The 19,251-nt window shown below is 53.4% G+C and overlaps 10 protein-coding genes across 10 annotated transcripts; 6 read left to right on the forward strand and 4 right to left on the reverse strand.

Moving 5' to 3' along the window:
• Positions 1 to 18: 18 nt before the first annotated feature.
• B0H18DRAFT_1102492 (uncharacterized protein) lies at positions 19 to 2,245 on the forward strand (the record flags this gene model as incomplete). The annotated part of the gene is made up of 8 exons (XM_048032552.1): positions 19 to 486; positions 538 to 608; positions 713 to 937; positions 1,004 to 1,056; positions 1,102 to 1,183; positions 1,234 to 1,442; positions 1,501 to 1,798; positions 1,854 to 2,245. The coding sequence occupies exons 1-8, from the start codon at positions 179 to 181 to the stop codon at positions 2,243 to 2,245; spliced, it is 1,638 nt and encodes a 545-aa protein (XP_047897241.1). The 5' UTR covers positions 19 to 178.
• Positions 2,246 to 2,380: 135 nt separating this feature from the next.
• Positions 2,381 to 4,690, forward strand: B0H18DRAFT_929208 (uncharacterized protein; the record flags this gene model as incomplete). Its single annotated transcript, XM_048041685.1, has 3 exons — positions 2,381 to 3,406; positions 3,468 to 3,629; positions 3,686 to 4,690. The coding sequence occupies 3 exons, from the start codon at positions 2,381 to 2,383 to the stop codon at positions 4,688 to 4,690; spliced, it is 2,193 nt and encodes a 730-aa protein (XP_047897242.1).
• Positions 4,691 to 5,872: 1,182 nt separating this feature from the next.
• On the forward strand, positions 5,873 to 7,187 carry B0H18DRAFT_1137707 (uncharacterized protein; the record flags this gene model as incomplete). The annotated part of the gene is made up of 4 exons (XM_048035603.1): positions 5,873 to 6,141; positions 6,191 to 6,255; positions 6,309 to 6,550; positions 6,611 to 7,187. 4 exons carry the CDS (start codon positions 5,873 to 5,875, stop codon positions 6,962 to 6,964), a joined length of 930 nt encoding a protein of 309 aa, XP_047897243.1. The 3' UTR covers positions 6,965 to 7,187.
• Positions 7,188 to 7,468: 281 nt separating this feature from the next.
• B0H18DRAFT_871322 (uncharacterized protein) lies at positions 7,469 to 8,110 on the reverse strand (the record flags this gene model as incomplete). The annotated part of the gene is made up of 4 exons (XM_048040159.1): positions 7,469 to 7,567; positions 7,618 to 7,859; positions 7,919 to 7,983; positions 8,064 to 8,110. Coding segments are annotated over 4 exons (453 nt in total), but the record flags the coding sequence as incomplete, so codon positions are not given.
• Positions 8,111 to 9,380: 1,270 nt separating this feature from the next.
• B0H18DRAFT_952470 (uncharacterized protein) lies at positions 9,381 to 10,701 on the reverse strand (the record flags this gene model as incomplete). The annotated part of the gene is made up of 4 exons (XM_048042108.1): positions 9,381 to 9,454; positions 9,870 to 10,074; positions 10,138 to 10,504; positions 10,571 to 10,701. 4 exons carry the CDS (start codon positions 10,699 to 10,701, stop codon positions 9,381 to 9,383), a joined length of 777 nt encoding a protein of 258 aa, XP_047897245.1.
• Positions 10,404 to 11,146, reverse strand: B0H18DRAFT_987879 (uncharacterized protein). Its single transcript, XM_048044875.1, has one exon. It carries the CDS (start codon positions 11,085 to 11,087, stop codon positions 10,761 to 10,763), a length of 327 nt encoding a protein of 108 aa, XP_047897246.1. The 5' UTR covers positions 11,088 to 11,146; the 3' UTR covers positions 10,404 to 10,760.
• A 363-nt stretch (positions 11,147 to 11,509) lies between these two features.
• Positions 11,510 to 12,609, forward strand: B0H18DRAFT_987882 (ADP-ribosylation). The gene is made up of 7 exons (XM_048044876.1): positions 11,510 to 11,533; positions 11,588 to 11,646; positions 11,699 to 11,893; positions 11,960 to 12,160; positions 12,219 to 12,291; positions 12,350 to 12,357; positions 12,415 to 12,609. Exons 1-7 carry the CDS (start codon positions 11,527 to 11,529, stop codon positions 12,454 to 12,456), a joined length of 585 nt encoding a protein of 194 aa, XP_047897247.1. The 5' UTR covers positions 11,510 to 11,526; the 3' UTR covers positions 12,457 to 12,609.
• Positions 12,610 to 14,310: 1,701 nt separating this feature from the next.
• On the forward strand, positions 14,311 to 15,529 carry B0H18DRAFT_1116032 (ADP-ribosylation; the record flags this gene model as incomplete). The annotated part of the gene is made up of 9 exons (XM_048033347.1): positions 14,311 to 14,319; positions 14,389 to 14,464; positions 14,523 to 14,570; positions 14,628 to 14,686; positions 14,744 to 14,944; positions 15,012 to 15,209; positions 15,279 to 15,345; positions 15,420 to 15,427; positions 15,485 to 15,529. The coding sequence occupies 9 exons, from the start codon at positions 14,311 to 14,313 to the stop codon at positions 15,527 to 15,529; spliced, it is 711 nt and encodes a 236-aa protein (XP_047897248.1).
• A 462-nt stretch (positions 15,530 to 15,991) lies between these two features.
• B0H18DRAFT_987890 (uncharacterized protein) lies at positions 15,992 to 17,982 on the reverse strand. The gene is made up of 12 exons (XM_048044877.1): positions 17,740 to 17,982; positions 17,648 to 17,687; positions 17,407 to 17,587; positions 17,317 to 17,355; positions 17,175 to 17,260; positions 17,071 to 17,118; positions 16,956 to 17,014; positions 16,708 to 16,908; positions 16,444 to 16,644; positions 16,312 to 16,378; positions 16,243 to 16,250; positions 15,992 to 16,185 (listed from the first exon to the last, which is right to left on the reverse strand). Exons 1-12 carry the CDS (start codon positions 17,896 to 17,898, stop codon positions 16,141 to 16,143), a joined length of 1,134 nt encoding a protein of 377 aa, XP_047897249.1. The 5' UTR covers positions 17,899 to 17,982; the 3' UTR covers positions 15,992 to 16,140.
• A 112-nt stretch (positions 17,983 to 18,094) lies between these two features.
• B0H18DRAFT_55553 (uncharacterized protein) lies at positions 18,095 to 19,196 on the forward strand. The gene is made up of 6 exons (XM_048038578.1): positions 18,095 to 18,105; positions 18,160 to 18,349; positions 18,407 to 18,542; positions 18,596 to 18,660; positions 18,719 to 18,960; positions 19,011 to 19,196. The coding sequence occupies exons 2-6, from the start codon at positions 18,271 to 18,273 to the stop codon at positions 19,107 to 19,109; spliced, it is 621 nt and encodes a 206-aa protein (XP_047897250.1). The 5' UTR covers positions 18,095 to 18,105; positions 18,160 to 18,270; the 3' UTR covers positions 19,110 to 19,196.
• Positions 19,197 to 19,251: the final 55 nt, after the last annotated feature.

Here is a 19,251-nt window from a genome sequence, read left to right on the forward strand (position 1 = left end):
ACAATGTTATATTGTGTTCTCTGCTGGAAGAGACTGGACTTCGGTGGCAAATGCTGTCCGCTGGCAGGAGACGGCGGACAATGGTGGCTATGCATACCGGCCGGTCAATGCCGGTGGCGGACACAAGGGTCCGGGAGTCAGAGACGAGAATTTCTTGATCTCATCTCATCCATTTCCGATGACTACTCTCAAAGGGCCTGTCGACATGAGCCGTCGAAAGGCCGAGCTCATGGACATTGCTTCGGGACTGGGACTCAGCACAGTCGGCAACAAAAAGACTCTCATCCAGCAAATTACAGAATATCTCGGTAATCACGACGACCTGTGTCTCGACCCGAAATTTCAGGGTCTCTTCGCCTACAGGCCGGACACGAAGATCGCGTCAGGCGGTCGTTCGCAAACAAAGCAGGGAAGCAAGACTAGTGCCGACAAGGTCACCGAAGATGATACAGCAGCCCAAGCTAGTCAGGAGAAAACGGCCACTGGGTCAGTGCCATACAAATACGTCACAGACGAGTCTGCTCACCGTCTCGTCAGGGCTGGGAAGACCCTGCAATCCCTGCAGATCTCCACAGATCCGCCGCCCCGGTTCACTCGTCTCCAGTCGGGTACATCTAAAATAGGAGGGAATTCGGGCGGCCCCGGGCCTGCAGTAATTCGGCGTATGAGTGTCATTCACTTCTCAAGGTCGTTGTGCTCACATATGTACTAGCAAACGAGGCCGCCATATCCACGCGGGACGACTCGTCCCTGTCGCCCATGTCAAGCCCTGCTGTACTGCCACAAGACATAGGGAGCGAGGGCGGTGACATCAGCGCTGTTGAAGTAGAAGAGCTCGCGCCCACGGACATACAGCCTGCCGACCTGCCGCATACACCTCCTAAGTGGCCGGTTGGCTTACCGTCGACAGTGGACAATATAGGTCCTAAACAGGATAGTGAGTACAGGTCCAATGCGTGAATGAATCCTTACAATTTCTGATTCACTGATTGATGTGTGTCAGTTGTTGTTGCATTTCACCGGACTTCTGGAGATGCTGTACAGTCGACTCTCGAAGTGTGTGTGAAAGAGGGCCGAGGAATATCACTTGTGCGATCACAGGCCGCTGACGGCACGACGTTGTACACTGCCCGATTATCGGAGCTCCTTCCCGCAGCTATCAATCAGGCGAGTCCTGTCAAAGGTAAGTAGCCATCTACTCAGTCAAGACAGCAACTTACTGATAGCTCGTAGCTGCTGGTGGGCGCCTGTATCGGGCAGGTTTCAGCACCGAGAGCAGCAAGGTCTCGCTTGGATCTGTCAAGAGTGTCGTAGAGGGCAACGGCCATCAGTTCGAATACAACCGAGTCGATCTATACAAATTGCAACGCACCACAGACGGCGACTCACTCCTCTGCAATGTATACCTGGATGGTACTACTGTCGTAGGGCAAGATAGCAAGGTATGAATTCTCACGCCGCCATCCAACCATTTGCACGACTGGACACAGCATCTACTAGGATCATGCTTCGAGCGCCATGCAAGCGGACAAGATAGCTGCACTTGACATCCCGGCATCGCTACAGAAGGATGCTCATCCTGCTCCAGACATGGTCAGCCGCACACAAAACACAAGTGGTACGGACAAGGACTTCCTGGGCTACCTTCGTGAGCTTTTGGATGCTCCATCCAAGCCATGGCCTCGCGCAAACTCGATTGGCGTGATATTGAAGCGCCGGCTTGCTGTGATTCATGCGATGGAAACTCTGGACAGTCGTGGATGGTCGCAATCGACAGGAGGCTATGTAGTTGCAGATGGTAAGTACTATCAGGCATCTACGAGTTCATGATCAGAATACTCACAGTATCGTAGACGAAGATACTCCCTTTGCTGGGCGCAAGTTCACCAAACAGACAGTGTACGAGGCATTGCACATAAAGCATTCAAACGCCTCCGACGACGCACGGCTCTTTGCAGCCCAGGATTTGAAGAAGTTGTCTCGTGTCCGAGCATGGATGGCAGATCCTGAAGGAAAGTACAGCAACGACTTTAGTGACATGACTGTTGCCGAGTTTAAGAGGTATAAGGAGAAGGCACTCACCCAGAAGATGTCGGTCGAGAAGGAAGAGTATCGAAAGGACCAGAAGGGAAAGAAGCGAGCAGATCGCTCTGATTCGGAGGGAGAGAGTAGTGGATACTTACGTCACGAGCCAAAGCGCACTAGAAAGTCTATAGGGATGGACTCCAGCGACCTAGATGTCTAGTAGCTTAGATACTCTTGCATTGCTACGCACGTCTGCGTCCGATGTTGCCAAATAAAGTTAATGGTCTGGCTGACACGTGATCAGAAAAACGTACTGAGAGCTCGACGTGCAGACAGCTTACAAGGCTCGTCTGCCATGGCTCCAACTGTCCGTGACCTCATATTCGTCCTTGAGATGTTCTTTCCACGCTGGATGGCCATGGGGCAGGCTCTATGTGTTCTTGATACTGTCCGGCTGCTCTTCCCCATCCTGCAACTCCACCGCCGTCAGCGCCAGGATCGACGGCAACCACGACTTACTGGATGGCTGAAAAGCATATTGGCCTCGATCAAAACTGCATATCAAGGCCCTCAGGCGCATATCGGCTATGGTGGACGGGAGGCGGAAGCCGAGGCGGAGGAGTATGCCGAGGCTATGCATGGCGATCTGGAAGTCCTGTTTGAGCTCATGGGCTGGGATGATGAACATCCCGTGAATGCTGGTTTATATACTAACTCATACCTGGTGTTGTGCACAGAACGGCGGAGCTGCGCAGTATGTGCAATCACAGGTCACGAAGCTTCACTCCGGCGCCGCATAGAAGGGCGCAGAGTCAAGGTTTTGACGGCAGGTCTTCGATGGGTTCAGGCTGAGCTGTTCGTAGGGCACTGCATCAACTGCAGGGCAGACCACTATCCCGACAGAGTCACCTACCCAAATGGCCATGGGGAACGTATCGAGCGTCTCGAGTATGACACCAAGTATCTTCGCATCTCGAAGCACGGAATCTGGACGGAGCGAGATGTTGCGGTCATGCAGGAACACATGCTGTTACGGTTTCGTGCAGGGTGGTCGAATGTCGCAGACTATATCAACGATCTCCTACCACAAGGCACTCTACAGGTCACGTACCGACAATCACGCCGTCTGTTCCTCGAACACTTCTCACGACGGTTACTCGTGGCACATCAAAAGGCTCATGACTTCACATGCCCAGCGCACCCGAGTTCACAGATGTTTGCGGAGCATGTCAGACGGAAGATCGGTGAAGACGGAGGAGTCAACATCCAAGCACTACATCATGGTTGCACAGGCTGTACTCACCGCAAACGCTACCGTGCCGATCTTGTGCAGGAGGGTGCCATGTTTCACGAGATTGATGCTGTTGCTGGCATTCAGCGTGTACGTCGAATGGTCTCTATTATCAACCTAAAAAGAGGCTTACTTGCAATGGTGTACCAAGGCAGATCTGGAACTCGCCGCAGTGGACAATGCCAATGCCGAGATTAGGCCAATCCCCGTAGGCATTCCCATTCGTCCACCCGCCCAAGACGCACCCGCTCCAGGTGAGCCACGTGGATATGTTCGAATGGCCGTTATGGACGGGAAGAATGTTGGACATCGTGTAAGCGTATTCGTAGATGCACATCAGTTATCGATCACTTACACTCCCCGCCGAAGATATGTGCCCTTGAAGACTGTCGCAAACCCCTGATTAACTTCAGGGATGGTCGCTTCTGTCAGGACCACACACCTATGCAAGATATATGTGGCATCATACCGTGCGGGCGCCCTGTCCGTAATCATAGCGCCATGACATGCGATGATCCCGTCCATCGCAACTGGCATCAACAATGGCTGAATCGCTTCAGCCGTCTTTCGTTTCCTGGAGTGCAGCGAGTCATCCGTCAGCAACGGTTGGACCCAAACGCAGGCCACGCACCCCGGGCAGGACCCACTCTACGAGTGAACTTGCCAGCGCTGAATGAAATCCCCGGAGATCGCGTCGTCCATACATTCCGCGCGCGTTCTGTCTACTGTCTGGAGACACTCCAGTGGGCTTGCGGCATGCCAATCGCATGGGGGAAGTGCTACAAATCCGAGAGTCAACCCCAGGTTTACGCATTCATTGATCGTGTATGGCAAACTCACCGTGACCTCCGCCCCGGATTCATCGCCTATGACGATGCCTGTGATCTCCTCCGACACATCGTCACACAGAACCCCGGGGATTCCTGGCTTACGACTACGAAGTTCATCGTAGATGCCTGGCATTATATCGGGCACAAGGCGACGGATGCGCTGTGCCGGATGTGGTGTAATCCTGCACCGAAGGATGGCTCTCAGCCTGATCTCGTTCTCATACAGGAGGATGAGGATGGAGCGAGACATCAAATACGCGCCTTCAACACGGAGACCGCGGAGCAATTGAACTCCTGGCTGGATGGTTTCGAGGCCCAACTGCGCAATATGACCAACATCAACTACGATATCTTCGTCCATACACTCTTCATGCTGTATGCCGAGCGTGTCCAAAGACGCATAGACTCGAGTGGTGACGCGTTGGATGACGGTTTCTGGGAGGAGGTGGATGCGAGGGCAGAGCAAGGCGAGGCGGCCATAGACGACCGAATGCGCGTAGATCAAGACGAGGCAGCCATAGACGACCGAATGCGTGTAGATTAATCCAGCAGTTGTTGTCGTCAACACTTTGCACACGGAGCCGTCATGACGATTTGCTTCCGTGTGGGGAGCTGGGGTCAACCGTCGGGGGGCGGGACAGTGCGACACGGAGGCAAATTTTCGCATGCCGTGTTTGTACATATATATGCTCATACCAGTGGCAAACAGCAGGCACCACAAACCACTGGTAGCAGGCACCGGGAACCGGCGGCATCCAGCGACTGGTGTATTGGCATCCACTGTACGTCTGCGTCGAACACCGACCACCGCTGGCGAACGGCGCTGGACGATGCATGCCAGCGGATCCTGGCAACGGCCACTGGAACGCAGCGGCTGCGACGGTGAGCGCCACTGGCTACCTCCGAATCGGGGCGAATCTCGGTGGCTGCCATCTTATCTCGGCGGATGCCGGCCATCTTATCAACTCCGGGCATATCACTGATCCTGCCACACATTTTGGCGGCAGTTCGGATACTCGCACACTGTGCGCTGCGTGCGCGACGTGTCGGAACACATGCTTCAGCTCTCTACGTCGCGGTATGGTCGTGGTCAGAGAACAACTCGTGAGTGCGAAGCAAGGGGTGGTACAGGGTCGTACAGTACTTATACGCGACGGACAATGAAACGATAAGTACGGCTTACATGTACGGAAGAAGCGACCCAAATATGGCAAGTGCCTTAGCCGCCGCTGGGAATCCACTGGAACGACTCGGACCATGGCCTGCGCGCAATACGCCGTTACTTACTTTACGCCTTCATTTCTGCAACGTCACCGCGCTCTGCTTCATCGGTAGGCTATTCAGAATGCAATACGTTGCTACTTTGAGACGAGCACAGTACCGGGCTGGATAAATGATACCTGAACAAGCCACCATCAGGTGGTCAAACCGTATTGGGCACCGTGGTTTTGACATGGTGCGTCCTATTTGCGTCTTTCGACCTTTCCCACTTTCATTGAATAATCCCTTCTCAAGCGTCAACGTTCACCATCGACGTCCTCCAGACGAAGTTTGTCGCTGTCGCCATACTACGTAGACATGAGTCGGCCGCCCACCCACCACTACATTACTCGGACGTCAGCCGCGCGTCCTACTCCTGCCTATCGCAGTTTTGCGTCGGTACCATATCCGACTGCTACTCAGGACAATCGGCCACCAGCGTCCGAGTCGCATCATGGTCGTCGCAATGGCCGATCAATGTCGATCTCTGATCCGCAGAGGCATCGAAACGAATCGTCAGCGATACGTATGGACACGCAAGAGCCTGTTGAGCGAGGTGTGTCTATTACTCAGAGTGTGTAGGTTGATAGTCAAGTATGACGGTCACCCAGTCGTTCCTCCGAGGCCAAGTGAACGCACCCCTCGCTCTCGTTCGTACTCTCAGCCACCGCCTGCCCCACGCACGGAGCCCGCACCTGCAATACGCTTCTATCACCGCGATGAGCCTTACTATGAGTGTGCATTCCAAATGCTTCGGCTATCTTAGCGTAGTAAACGTTGTCAGGTTCACCAACTTCGCGCCGTATGCCATACACTGGGATGGTCGCATGTACCCAACCACAGAGCACCGTGCGTCCACGTCTGTTTCGCCGTTGATCCACATTTTCACTCATAACACTCAGTGTTCCAGGCACACAAGTTCATGCCGCACCGACCAGACCTGGCGGAGCGTATCCGCTGCCTCCCCAGCTCCCGCGCAGCACTCCAGGAGGCAGGGAACCTGCGCCCATTGCAGCGTACAGACTGGTTCGAGGTCAACGTCCGCGTAATGGACGACGTCTTGGAGGCCAAGGTCTCCCAGCATTTCTCGCTTCGCGACATGCTTCTCCAAACGGGCACCAGCGAGCTCGTTGAGGACAGCCCGGTACGGATGGGCCCCGCCCGCAAATCATTGCTACTGTGCAGGCGCTGATCGCCTCGACAGGTCGATTCGTTTTGGGGATGTGGCCAGGATGGCCTAGGAAGGAACGAGCTGGGCAAGGCGCTGATGCGGCTGCGCGACAAGCTCAGAGCTCGTCCAGGGTCAGCAGGTGATCGATTCGTGTGGACGTCTCCCCCGCCGGAGAAAACGACCCGCTCGGAAGGCCAACTGCCCCCCTCTGGACCGACGGGCTCACAGCAGAGCCGCGGAAGGGCGTCTGTGCGACCGTCACCTGTATCCGCGAAGGAACAGGAAGGAAGAAGGCTGCGACGGCGCACGGGAGACGTTGAAATCCAGTCTACTGGGGCGCCCGTCAATGAAGAGGCGGTACGCCCGACTGAGGTAAGTATGAGATAGGTCGGATGCCGCGATGTCTCAACTCAGCAATGACGGTCTGAGTTCTTCTCTGACAACTACATGTTAGGACCGGCCGTCCTGGAGAACCCCGGAGATGCCGATGGGAGGGGGGTGGAGTAGTTCCCATCGTTTGTGACGCCGTGGGCGTTCAAACATTCATCGTCGACATTTGTGATTCAGACTGCCTAGAGTTTCCGAGACAGGAGAGAAATGTGACGAAGGGTTGGATTCGTTGTATGAGTATATTCTCCACGTATGATAACTGAGCTTCGAATAGTCTGGATGTACAACACGTCTATGTACGTCGGAGCCTGTGTCGTGTACGTCCATATATGCGTGTAGTTTCATTCGAGATCTTACTCGGACGCAGAGTCCCAGCTAGTGACGACTCAATCATTGCGATTGTAGGACCCTGATCAGAGGATATGCGGTCATGATGAGAACACAGCGCACGTCAAGGCGCACGTACCAAGTACTATTAATGATAGATTAGCCGTACAGACCTCAATGGTCGTGCCGTAGTTTGTCGCGCAGTCGCATGAGTGCATTGCCGAGTTCATTCCTTCCTTGCCTATCACGGCCCCACCCCCAGAACGAATCGACCTGCAGGAAGGCTGAACACCTGCACAACGCATAACGAACAAGGGCCATACCGGACTGTCCTCGACGAGTTCGCTGTTGCCGGTCCCGAGAAGCATGTCCCTCAATGTCGGATGCTGCGTGAACTTCGCCTCGAGAATTGCATCCATGACGCTGATATTGACGTTGAACCAGTCTGTGCGCTGCAGCCTGCGAAGACGCCCCGCCTCCTCGAGTGCAGCACGGGGGCTGGGGAGGAGGCGGATTCGCTCGGCCAGCTCTGGTCTGGTCGTCATGAATTTGTGTGCTTGAAACACTGGGTTTGATCATGTATAAGACCTCAAGGACGGTTACAGGCAGCCGCAAGATACGTACAGTGTTCTGCGGTTGGGTATGTATGGCCATCCCAGTCAACGGCATACGATGCGAAGTTCGTGAACCTGCCAGTAATGACGTGGAGAAGACATGTCGATTTATTAACATCAGTAGGCCAAGGTAGCAAGAACACTTGAGTACGCACTCAAAGTATGGGCGGTCGCGGTGGTAGAAGAGAATTGGATCTTGTGGTTGATCTGGATCTGCTGCAGTGGCGGGGAGGAGGAGCGCCCGCGCGACCACTTCGACATCACCTTCCACGTACACCTTGATCCAGTGCTACATGCTTACCTGGCTGCTTTGCTTCGTCGACATCCGCAGGGCTGTACGACCTCAGCTCCGTCTGGTGCACCTGTGGTCCTGAAGCCGACGTTTCGTGACTGCCTCGGCGATGCGATTGTTGACTCTGTCGACCTAGGCCTCGACATGTTACTCGCTGAAACAAAGAGCAAAACCAGTCGAGCAAAGACATGGCTGCGAACAGTCTTGCTACAATGTCGAATGACCGGTATTCATGTCTGCGCCAAGTCGACGCCTCACTGCGCACGCATGCAGAACATGAGTCGAGCCTGCCGGTATTCGTGCTGCTACCGGAACATGTGGCACTGGCAGGAACTGAGTGAGTCGTGTTCCCCATGCATTGGTGCGTCATCACCTAGGGTTCTTATGGTCAACAGCGGTTGACTCTGTGATTAGCAAGTCATCGGTTCAGTATCTGGCAGCGAAGAACTACCGCGATACGTGGGCAATTGTACAATTCTGGAGTAATCCCGTATCAGCACACAATGGAAGTTCGACCTACGATACTCGTAACCCAGCGGTTGCAACCGCTCTGATCCTTGGCCAGCTTCTGAATAAACTTCGGCTCAAAACAGGTGAGTGAGGTAGCCACTTTACTGTACTCGACCCACATTTCCGCAATCTATCGAACCTAAACTCTATGGTTGCCTTCTCCCATGCGTTGCTCAATGGTTCTGCAAGCATCCATGCGTCTTGACCACCAACCGTTTCCGTCGCAGCACGGAGCTTTTGCAGATCAAAGTGAGGTTTACGGCGTTTGCGGCGTGTTGTGGACACATTAATGGGAACGCGTTATGATCGATGGATCGCCCACGCCTATTGTAGTACCATTCTTACGGGGCGATGAGACACTCAATGGTGCGCGGAGGGACTTGGCGAACATCGTGAGGTGTAAGTTCATTTGCCCTTGTTTCCTTGTGTCCAGTGCATGCATCTGACGATGTAAACCAGTGCGGGGACCATACCGGTATACATCGAGATGGGAGACTGAGTTTACTGCTGAGCGAGTCAATCGTGTCTTCTAGGGCCATAGTCTCTGCGGAAAGCGCGGTCGCAATGCGTTCCAAGCACACCAGAGAACTCGCGGACTCGGGGAAGTCATGGCTATGATGTCAGTATTCCAATTTGCATCGCCACCTTGTAGGCTGATGCTACCTCCGTCTCACATCGCGAAAGCCGCGTTCACCGTTGACGCCTGCTTCCAATACCGCGACGTGCCCGCGACGCAGACTTTAGCTGAGCGATCCCAGATTGAACATGAATTCAACAACAGCCGAGTTTCTGACTGGAAGGAGAACCGGCGCTGCTCTCGGATGCTGCAGGTGCGAGGATAGTCTTGATCCGTCTCCACTTCGACACTCATGCGGAACAACGCGGATCCATTTATCATCGAGTCCCCAATGAGGGATGAGTGCTATCCTGTGCAGTATACTGATTCATGCCCGTCATGGTACAGAACAAGTCGTGTCGAAAGCCCTGCATCGAGCACGTACTCAAAAGCTCGCCCAGCCGAGTCTATCTGCTACATCGCTGCTCCCCGCGTTCTCGTGGGCAGGGTGTTTCGTCTCCGATCCCCCGCCGCGGCGAAGGACACCAGGCTGTCTACCCCCTTGATCCTTCGCAGAAACACGCGACGATAGGACATGCGTACTTCCACGGCTGTTCTGTGGGTCCGGCAGCGCGAAGGGCGATTGTCCTTCAGAGCGAGCCTGTGCATCTGGTGTGGGAGATGTCCACACGAACTGACCACCTGCGAATGCAGGACGGTCTCTGAGCTTGTCGCGCAGCCGCATCAACGCTTTGCCTAGCTCGTTCCGTCCTTGGCCATCCTGGCCACATCCCCAGAACGAGTCAACCTAGTGGAGTAATCAGCATCCGGACGACTCAGTGACACGCGAGCGACGCTCTTGCGTACGTACCGTGCTGTCTTCGATGAGCTCGGTGTTGCCGGTCTTGAGGAGCATGTCACGCAGCGACAAGTGCTGCGCGAACTTCGCCTCGAGGATGTCGTCCATCACCCGGATGTTGACGTCAAACCAGTCTGCGCGCTGCAGCTCGCGCAGGTTCCCTGCTTCCCGAAGAGCGTCGCGGGACGTGGGGAGCAAGCGGATGCGCTCCGCCAGTTCTGGTTTATCCGGCATGAATTTGTGTGCCTGGAACACTGGGTAGGGTATACGCCGCTGTGAGAACACCTGCTTGTAGAGAGCCGCAGTGGACGTACGATGTTCTGCGGTGTGGTACATGCGGCCGTCCCAGTGAATGGCATATGCCGCGAAGTTCGTGAATCTGGTAACAGGAACGGTGAATCAGCATTTCTGGGTAGACCGCATAGCACAAGGCATGGCCACGTACTCGTAATATGGCCGATGGTGGTCATAAAATCGAATTGCAGGTGCTCGATCCGTGTGCGGGGATGATGGAGGCTGAGAGTGCGCACGAGAGCGTGCACAAAGAGGCGGCATAGGTTCGTTGCGCGTCGGCATGGGTGGAACATCTTTGTGCATGACTCAGATGAGTAGCGTTCAGCGCTCTATGTGTATCATTAAGACTTACTGGGTTTGATAGATTCCTGTGCGCCCATGGGCCTGGCCGACAACAACTTACCAGGCCTGTGTGTATCCGGGATGGGCCGTATCTCGCGGGTGCGACTCGGGTGCAACGGTCCCTTGTCTTGTACAGCAGTCCGATATGCTACCGTCGTACGTGTTGCCGATGCATGTGGGCGGTTGATGGACCTATCCATGTCGATGGCCGCTTCTGCAGCAACGAGGTTGAGGGACAAGAGGATGCCCAGGAAGAAGGCGCCGACTACGGAGCGAGGGGCGAGAAGACGACTAGACGACCGCAGGTGGGAAACAAGAGGCAACATATACAAGCGAAATGAATTGCTTTAAAAGATGACATGTGTGGCTCGACGACTGACATGAGGTCGGTACGTTCTGAATGACTGGTGTGTTCGTCAACTCATCTATCAAACCTTCCTGGGTTCAAGAAGCATGACGTCGCATTATCGATGACTGCGTGGAAGCTCTACACATATTTCGAGTTCTAGGTGCTATAACAATATATTGCTGCCTTCGATGTCTTCGCTTCCACCTCACTTACACAGGCGACTCCGATTGTTCTCGCGCCGAACATGGGAGTACCCATCAGCATCGACAACATTCAAGAGGAAGCCATTCTTCAAACTGAGGCCCATCGTCTTGGTGGTCCAGGTATGTAGCCTACCATTCACATGTTTTCGGCTGCATTGAGTTGTCTCTTCAGCTCCTGTTCTGGTGGAACTCCAAGAAAAAACACTTGAGTACATGGCTGGTACGTTTAGACGCCAGCTGTCTGACAAGCCTTCATACCGTTTCCGTCGTACAGTTGTGTCTCGCTTTGCGAGCCAGTGGCGTCACCCTACAGCTAAGCCCAAAGTGGTCAAGGTGCACTCCCAAATACGCTGAGATTATTCCTAACTGACCAATGAAATTGTAGATCTGGAAGATTCACTGTTTCCCGTATATCAACAATAGGTTCACCGAGTATCAGAGAGCAATAGCTTCCAAAAACAGCGCCGTTCGGGGAAACACCCGTTTGCTATGGCATGGAACAATCCGAACATGCAGAATTGGCGACAGCGGCAACAATGTATGTACTAGGAGTGACTGCTCATTATGTGGAATACTCAAAGTTTGCGACTTTCAAATATCGTCTCATCGCACAAGCTGACAATGCCTCGATGTGTTCTTCGCACAGGCGTCTTTCTCCGTCGCCAAAGTCGGTCAGCATCACAAGTTCTCCCGTTTCGGAGCAGGGATATATACGACCGCAACGTCATCCAAAGCGAATGACTACGTACAAGAGCGGGGTGGGTCTCCATACAAGGCGATGCTCCTCAATGCAGTCGTGGCCGGCGCAGAGGCAAAGATGACCAGAAATGACACGACACTTTCCAAGGTTAGCAAACTTCGAACGGAGACGCTATTGGAACGGACTGACACTTGTTCTCATCTAGCCACCTGGTGGTTGTGACTCCGTTCTTGGTGTGCCGGGCGCAAAGTCGGTTTTGAACTACGACGAGGTGGTCGGTCAGTAGCTCTCGAGCAATGCGCTCGAACGAACCTGAGATGCTGATTTCGGATCTAGTTTACAGGGTGAATCAAGGACAACTCACCGATAGACTATGACACTTACGACTTGCATGCTCGCAGGACGACGCTATACGCCCGTCTTTCCTGGTCATTTATCGCTAGGTATGCGGATGCGATAACTCACTTTCTAAGTTGTCCCTTAGTCTGAGTGCGGACACATAATTTCCCGTTGTGGTGTCAAATATTTACTATGGACAAGTATTGGTACTGAAATGTGGCTGTTCACGCCACAAGCCGCCGTCAAGTTGCTCTCCCCGTTATGTATGATATATATTCGGGTTCTTGCTTCAGTATGAGAGCGGTCCCGCATACCGAGACATATGATCTGCACTACCGTGCAGTGTTGCGGGAAGTGCACTGCACTGTTCAGCGTTATGGATCAGCGACTCCAAATCCGGGGCCCACCGAACTGGCGTAACGCATTCCTGATCTGGGTTAAGACTTGTAGCGCTCTCTGACTTCGAACTGAGGCTATGGGCAAGGGGCAAGGGGCAAGGGGCAAGGGACATGCTGTTTCTGTCGGCGTTGTACCTAGTTGTACGCCACGCACTGATCAGAATAATACCAACTGTGTGGTCTCACGGTTTTTGTACTTCAAGGTTGGTCTCTACTCTCGCGTCAAGCCGCCGCCTGGTGCCACCGATGAATCACACTACTTACATCTCGTCTGCGTTGCAGTGGTAGCGCAGATCGGTGTCCTCGGAGCGGCCTATTGCCAGTCCAGAGGTACGACGTTCAATTCGGAGCAGACGTTGCGGTCTAATTTTGTCGCATTCAGCTCGGTTCAGGGTGCACGCTCCAACTTGAAGAATGTCATGTCGCGTCTACTGTCACATAGGACATGTAAGTTCCTGTGCCCGGATCTCATTTGACCGATCTCAGGAGCTTGGAACCCCAGACACCAATGGTGTGCGGACCTAACTTGTGTGGTCAAAGGGGATCCTCTTCTTCCTGATGGCCGTCCTCATGCACAACACGATCTGCGGCCCGACTTTCTGACACTTCTCCATCGGTACGATCATCAGGCAATCGCATTGCAAAGAAGCCGAGTATACCAGTCGAGATACACGTTGAACACATGAGCGTCGCGACCGCAACATAGAGCTCCGGAGCTTTGTGGTCGGACGGCTTGAGGCGATACTACTGACAGGTTCGGAGATGACGTCCTACATGGAGTCGAGAACATTGTATGCACATTCACCTCTCTGGCGTGCTTTGAAGTCGAGAACATTGACGGTATGCACATTCACCTCTCTATCCATTCTACACATAAGTACTGCCAGGCTGGTCTCGCATTTTATTCGACTTGGACGTGGAAAATCTTCCCCTAACCTACATCTGGCTGACTATGCTTGCCCACAGCCTATTGCACGCGCTGAACAACATGTCAACATGTAACTATCCTGGTTGCAACAAAGGCGCGTGGAAGAACCCCGATGGCTCGTATTCCTCTTTCTGTTCGAAGGGACATAGGGATGCTATGCAACAACCCAACGGGGCCTGTGCAGGCGGCGCGACCAAACTTTGCAAGGTGCGTGAAGGAAGTCCGACCTAGCCCTGTCTCAACCCAAAGTGTCATTACATCTGAACACGATAACATAGAATTGCCAATCGCGACCCGTCTACATTGACGGTAGCCGCAGTACGTTGACATTTGTATGATTATACTCAAATCTCACGTCGGTCCGTGTTTGTAATAAAGCACACGACTTTTGTGGGATCAAATGTCGTGACGCCTTCCAATCAGGCGGAGGAACGGGTCAAGCAAGTCCGCGTACTGGCATCTGCAAGCTCTCGGGATGCCAGAAACCGGTGTATGTAGGGCCAAATGGCGTGCCAAGTGGTTATTGTTCCAGATCGCATTGCACGTAAGGACTTACGTCTAGCATCCTTGCAATGTCGTGCACTGAAGGATCGCGGCTTGCGTAGCCAAGGAAACACATATTCGACCGAACTATGCCTCCGGTATGTCACAGTGCTCCCTATTGAACAATAGCAACGACACTGATAAACCACGTTTTTAGTTGTAGACAGCATCCGAAGGTCATCATTGGCGGGAAGCTGAGCGACTTTTGCTCTAATAAGTGCAAAGAAGACACATTTGGCTCGGGTAAATGGTGTTCTTTCCTTCGTTACCTCAGTGCCGTCATGCTGACGACCGGTGGCAGCTCCTGTCATCTTGAACATCAAAGAGGATACGGCGGACTTCAAAGATGGTAAAGGTGTTTCGTCATGCCATGATTACACGATGTAACGTCTGTCTCCGTCTGTAGTGTCGAAGCAATTCAAAGACCATTGGAAGCACCCCACTACTGTGCCCACGGTGGTCAAGGTCGTTTTCTATCATCCGCTTAGCAGAGATGATCACTCACGAATGCTTCCCATCTAGATGTGGAAGATCTACTCCAACAAACAGCACACTGACGGCTTCTACTCGTACAAGCTCGCTGTCGAACGCAGGACTGGTATCGCAGGAGGGAACAGCAGGCGGCGGTGGCACGGCACAATCCGGACCTGCACTATCGGCGACAGCGAGAACCTGGCTACTCTGTGCCAGGACGCCAACTGCTCGCTCTGCAGAATCATCCAAGTTCGTAGTACCTCACCATTGACGTTCCTATTATCTCTCCAATGCTCACACGACCGTACTACCTCAGTCCTCCTTCCGTGTCGATAAAGCCTGCGCCCGATTCGGAGGTCGGTTCGGCAAGGGAATATACACCTCCGCAACGTCGTCGAAGTCGAACGACTACGTCAAAGTACTGGGAGGATCGCCACACAAGGCGATGCTACTCAATGACGTCGTGTTGGGCAAGACAAAGAAGTTGACGACTAATAACTCAGGTCTGACTGAGGTGAGTATGTCGTAATGTAATGCTGTAGTGTGATTATTTGGTGTACTAAGATGCCGAACTATCTGATAGCCACCGCAAGGCTACGATTCTGTCGTCGGCGAGCCTGGTGGCGTCTTGAATTACGACGAGGCTGTTGGTAAGCCTGAGATTTTTGCCGCTATCTACTGTCTGCTTGCGCTCATACAATAACGTACTATGTCTTTCTTACAGTCTACAAGGTGAGATTATTTGGCCACCGAGTGGCAATACGCTCTAACTCTGGATACAACGTGCAGAACGAAGCCATTCGGCCCCTGTTTCTGATCATCTACAAAGGCTAATCATCAATATCCAACTCGTTGGTCCTCGCATGCAGGACAGCGTGCACTGGCGTCGTGATCCCTTATTTATCTACTTTGTGTATGCAATTCGCGTCCTCATGTCACTGCAGTCAGACAGTCTGTGTTCGTGGTCTACTTCGCGATTAGTAAGGCGTGGTAAGTCAGCCTTCTCAACCTGGCTTTATCCTTGTAGCTCAGCGCTCAGACCCGGGTTCTTCAGGCTCGAACAGACCCTCCTGGATGCATGCGAACACGACGCGAGACAGCAAATCAGCCGTGCGAGACTGTCGCCCGTCAGCTGTCTCAAACCATCTCGGTGAGTCACACTACAGTATGACGACGATCACTGTCGATCCAATTGCTGAAACAGTACTTGCAAGGCGTGGTTCTGCGTTCGCAACTGCATTCGCGCATACGCATGATCTTCCGGTTGATGAGAGGTGGGACATGACAGAGCGGCTGTTCAGCAGTCAACTTGACTATATTGCGAAGCAACAGAAACGGTAGACATTTTACAATGAGTCATGCATCCGGACTTTGTTCACGATATGGATTCGTACACTTTGTTTGTACTCATTACGGTCACTGACAGCGTACAAGTGCACCGGAGATCAGTGACGGTAGAGCACAAGGAAGAGCGGCCGAATGGCTTCGTTCTGCCAGATCATCGAGAGTTAGAAGCCGTCATTTACCAAGGTCCTGTATCGTCTTACCTTATAAACTACGGGGTAGGATTGTCGCATCAGCAGGAACAGAGTAAGCAGTAGTCATGACGTCCTCACCGATAACCTCGTCATAGTTCAGATCTCCGCCAGGCTCACCGACGACCGAGTCGTATCCCGCAGGGGGCTGGATACCACATTCTCTTCAGCACGCTCCGATAGATCACAAGACAGCACGGCACCGTCACTCACCGCAGTGAGGTCCTCGTCTCCCGTCGTCATCTTGATCGCCTTGCCCATCACGACGTCGCTGAGAAGCATCGCTTTGTACGGCGACCCGCCGCGCTCGTCCACGTAGTCGTTCGCCTTCGACGATGTCGCAGAGGTGTAAATCCCCGCGCCAAACCGCCCGAAGTTCATGCGTTGGCCAGCCTTCGCGATGTGGAACGACGTCTGGAGGTGGTCCGGACGGCGTCAGCGAAATGCACGGAGCCCATGCGTGGAGAGGTGACGAACGCGGATGATGCTGCAGAGCGAGCAGTTGGCGTCCTGGCAGAGATTGGGCTGCCCCTCGCTGTCGCCGATGGTGCAGGTGCGGATCGTCCCATGCCACCGCCGCCTGCTGTTCCCGCCTGGATGGTTGATTTTGCGCTCGATTGCGAGTTTGTACCGCGAGAACTCGTCGGTATGGCCCTTGTCGCAGTAGATCTTCCATACCTAATAGGGTGTGAGCGGTCGCTTCCGGGCTGGAAATACGCACTTGCCTTGACTACGGTTGGAACGGGCGTAGGGTGCTTCCACTGGTCTCTAAACTGCTTCGACACTATGAATCGGAGGTTAGCTGACGATGCGACAGAAGATCTCGCAAGACGGACTAACCCTCGCGGAAGGGTGCCATATTATTGGTGATGATCAGAATTATAGGAGCTAGTGGTCATCGGTTTGATTGGTCGATCTCGGAAGACCTAACGAGTGCTCCTTACCTGAGCCAAATGTGTCTTCGCTGCATCGCTTTGAGCAAAAGTCGCTCAGCTTCCCGTTAACAGTCGCCTTGGGCCACTTCAGGCAACTGTCGATACTCAGTGAGTTCCATTCCTCCGATCTACTAGCGGGGGAGACAGGTACAAGAGGCATGCCTCCGCCTTTCCAAAACGGACGGCGTCACTGTACGACACGATTATCAGTATTGTACTAGCATCGAGGTCGAACCCTTACAGTCGGTGTGATTTGGAGCAGTAGTCGCTCGGCATGCCATCCTGTCCGATGAACGCCGGTTTCTGGCATTTCGGCAGCTTGCAAAAGCGAGAAACGGGAGCGGGGGAAGCACGCGGACTGGCTGGATTTTGCTTGCCAGTCTGGAAGGCGTCACGACAGCGCTTGCCGCAGAAATCATGTACTATGTTATGAAGGTAAGACCGATAAGAGTTCGGCACCGACTACGAGACTGCCTACGTACCGCGGTTGCCCTCGACATATGCTGGTCGAGACTCGCAGTTCTTTCTCGTTGCGTCGAGAATCAGGTCGAGTGGGATGAGAGAACATACGCACCTTGCAAAGTCGGGCACCGTTGAGCTGCTTCATAGCATCCCTATGGGTCGTACCACAAAACGAGGAGTATGACCCATCGGGATCCTGCCACACAGTTCGGTGGCAGTTCGGATACTGGCACACTGTGTGCTGCGTGCGCGACGTGTCGCGACGTGACATGCTTCAGCTTTCCACGTCGCGGTAGGTCGTGGTCGGAGAACAACCTGTTGGTGTGAACTTCGAAGCGATAGAACTTATATATGCGACGGACAATGAAACGATAAGGTTTATGTACAGAAGAAGCGGCCCAAATATGGTAAATGCCTCCCTAATGCACCTCGGCTAAACATCCCACACATCCTCACCGTCCACGCAGCCAGGTAACTGGTGAGCAAGTCTTTCTAGTACTTAGTATATGACTGATTACGATTCAAGCCATAGTCTGTCCACTCATGTGTAGGCTTGGCGTTGTCCAGATATTGATCTCTCCGAGCAATCATTTGGTGGCATACCCCGAAGAGACACATCACCGACGCGGTCGCACTGAGGACAATGTCAGCTTCGGATCCGTATGAGCATCGAGCTGATCGCTCTGCCAGCCCCATGGACATTGATGGGTCAGATCAGCCAGGTATGTGCCAACAACTTGAGAAACGGAAGCTCGTACTCAACTGCAGAGCGTCGTAAGTGCTGGCACCAGTCATTCCCCCGCCACCATCGGACGCCGCCCACCCAGCGTCACCACACTCTGGCCCGACGTCTGAACTACAACCCGAATCAGCGAGCCGAATTCTCTTCTATCGTCGCCATGAGCCATACTTCGAGTAAGCATTCGGGCTATTTCTCCGTGTCACTCAACCATTACGTGCTTTATCAGGTTCACAAACTTTGCCCCGTACACCATTGACTGGGACGGCCACAGGTATCCTACCGCGGAGCACTGTACATCTACCGGTCATCCTTATATATTCTTTCTTGTAATCTAATGCGTGATTTTCAGTGTTTCAAGCCCAGAAGTTCATGTCAATCCGACCAGATCTGGCCGACCGAATCCGCAATCTTCCCAACCCCCGCGCTGCGCTTGAGGAAGCCGGGCGCATGCGCAGGCTACAGCGCACAGATTGGTTCGACGTCAATCTCAGGATCATGGACGAAATCCTCGAAGCCAAGTTCACGCAGCATCCAGAACTGAAGCACACGCTTCTCAGTACGGATGATAGTGAATTGATCGAAGACAGCCCAGTACGATTCTTGCTCGTGATGTGACATCCTGGCGCTGACGTTGAGGATAGGTAGACTCATTCTGGGGGTGTGGCGAGAATGGTGAAGGACAGAACGAGCTTGGGAAGGCGCTCATGCGACTTCGTGACAAGCTGAAGCGTAGTGACTGAGTTCTGTAACATATACAGTCGGTATGAGGATTTGTAATCTATCTGTCGACTCGGTCGGGTCTCATATATGATATAGTGACGACATTGTTAGTAACGCGAACACTGGCTCTCTTGAAAGCAACGTGCAGCATCACCACTCGCC

The sequence above is a fragment of the Fomitopsis serialis genome, assembly GCF_022376445.1.
Source record: "Fomitopsis serialis strain Sig1Antser10 chromosome Unknown B0H18scaffold_11, whole genome shotgun sequence".
Classification (NCBI taxonomy): Eukaryota; Fungi; Basidiomycota; class Agaricomycetes; order Polyporales; family Fomitopsidaceae; genus Fomitopsis; species Fomitopsis serialis.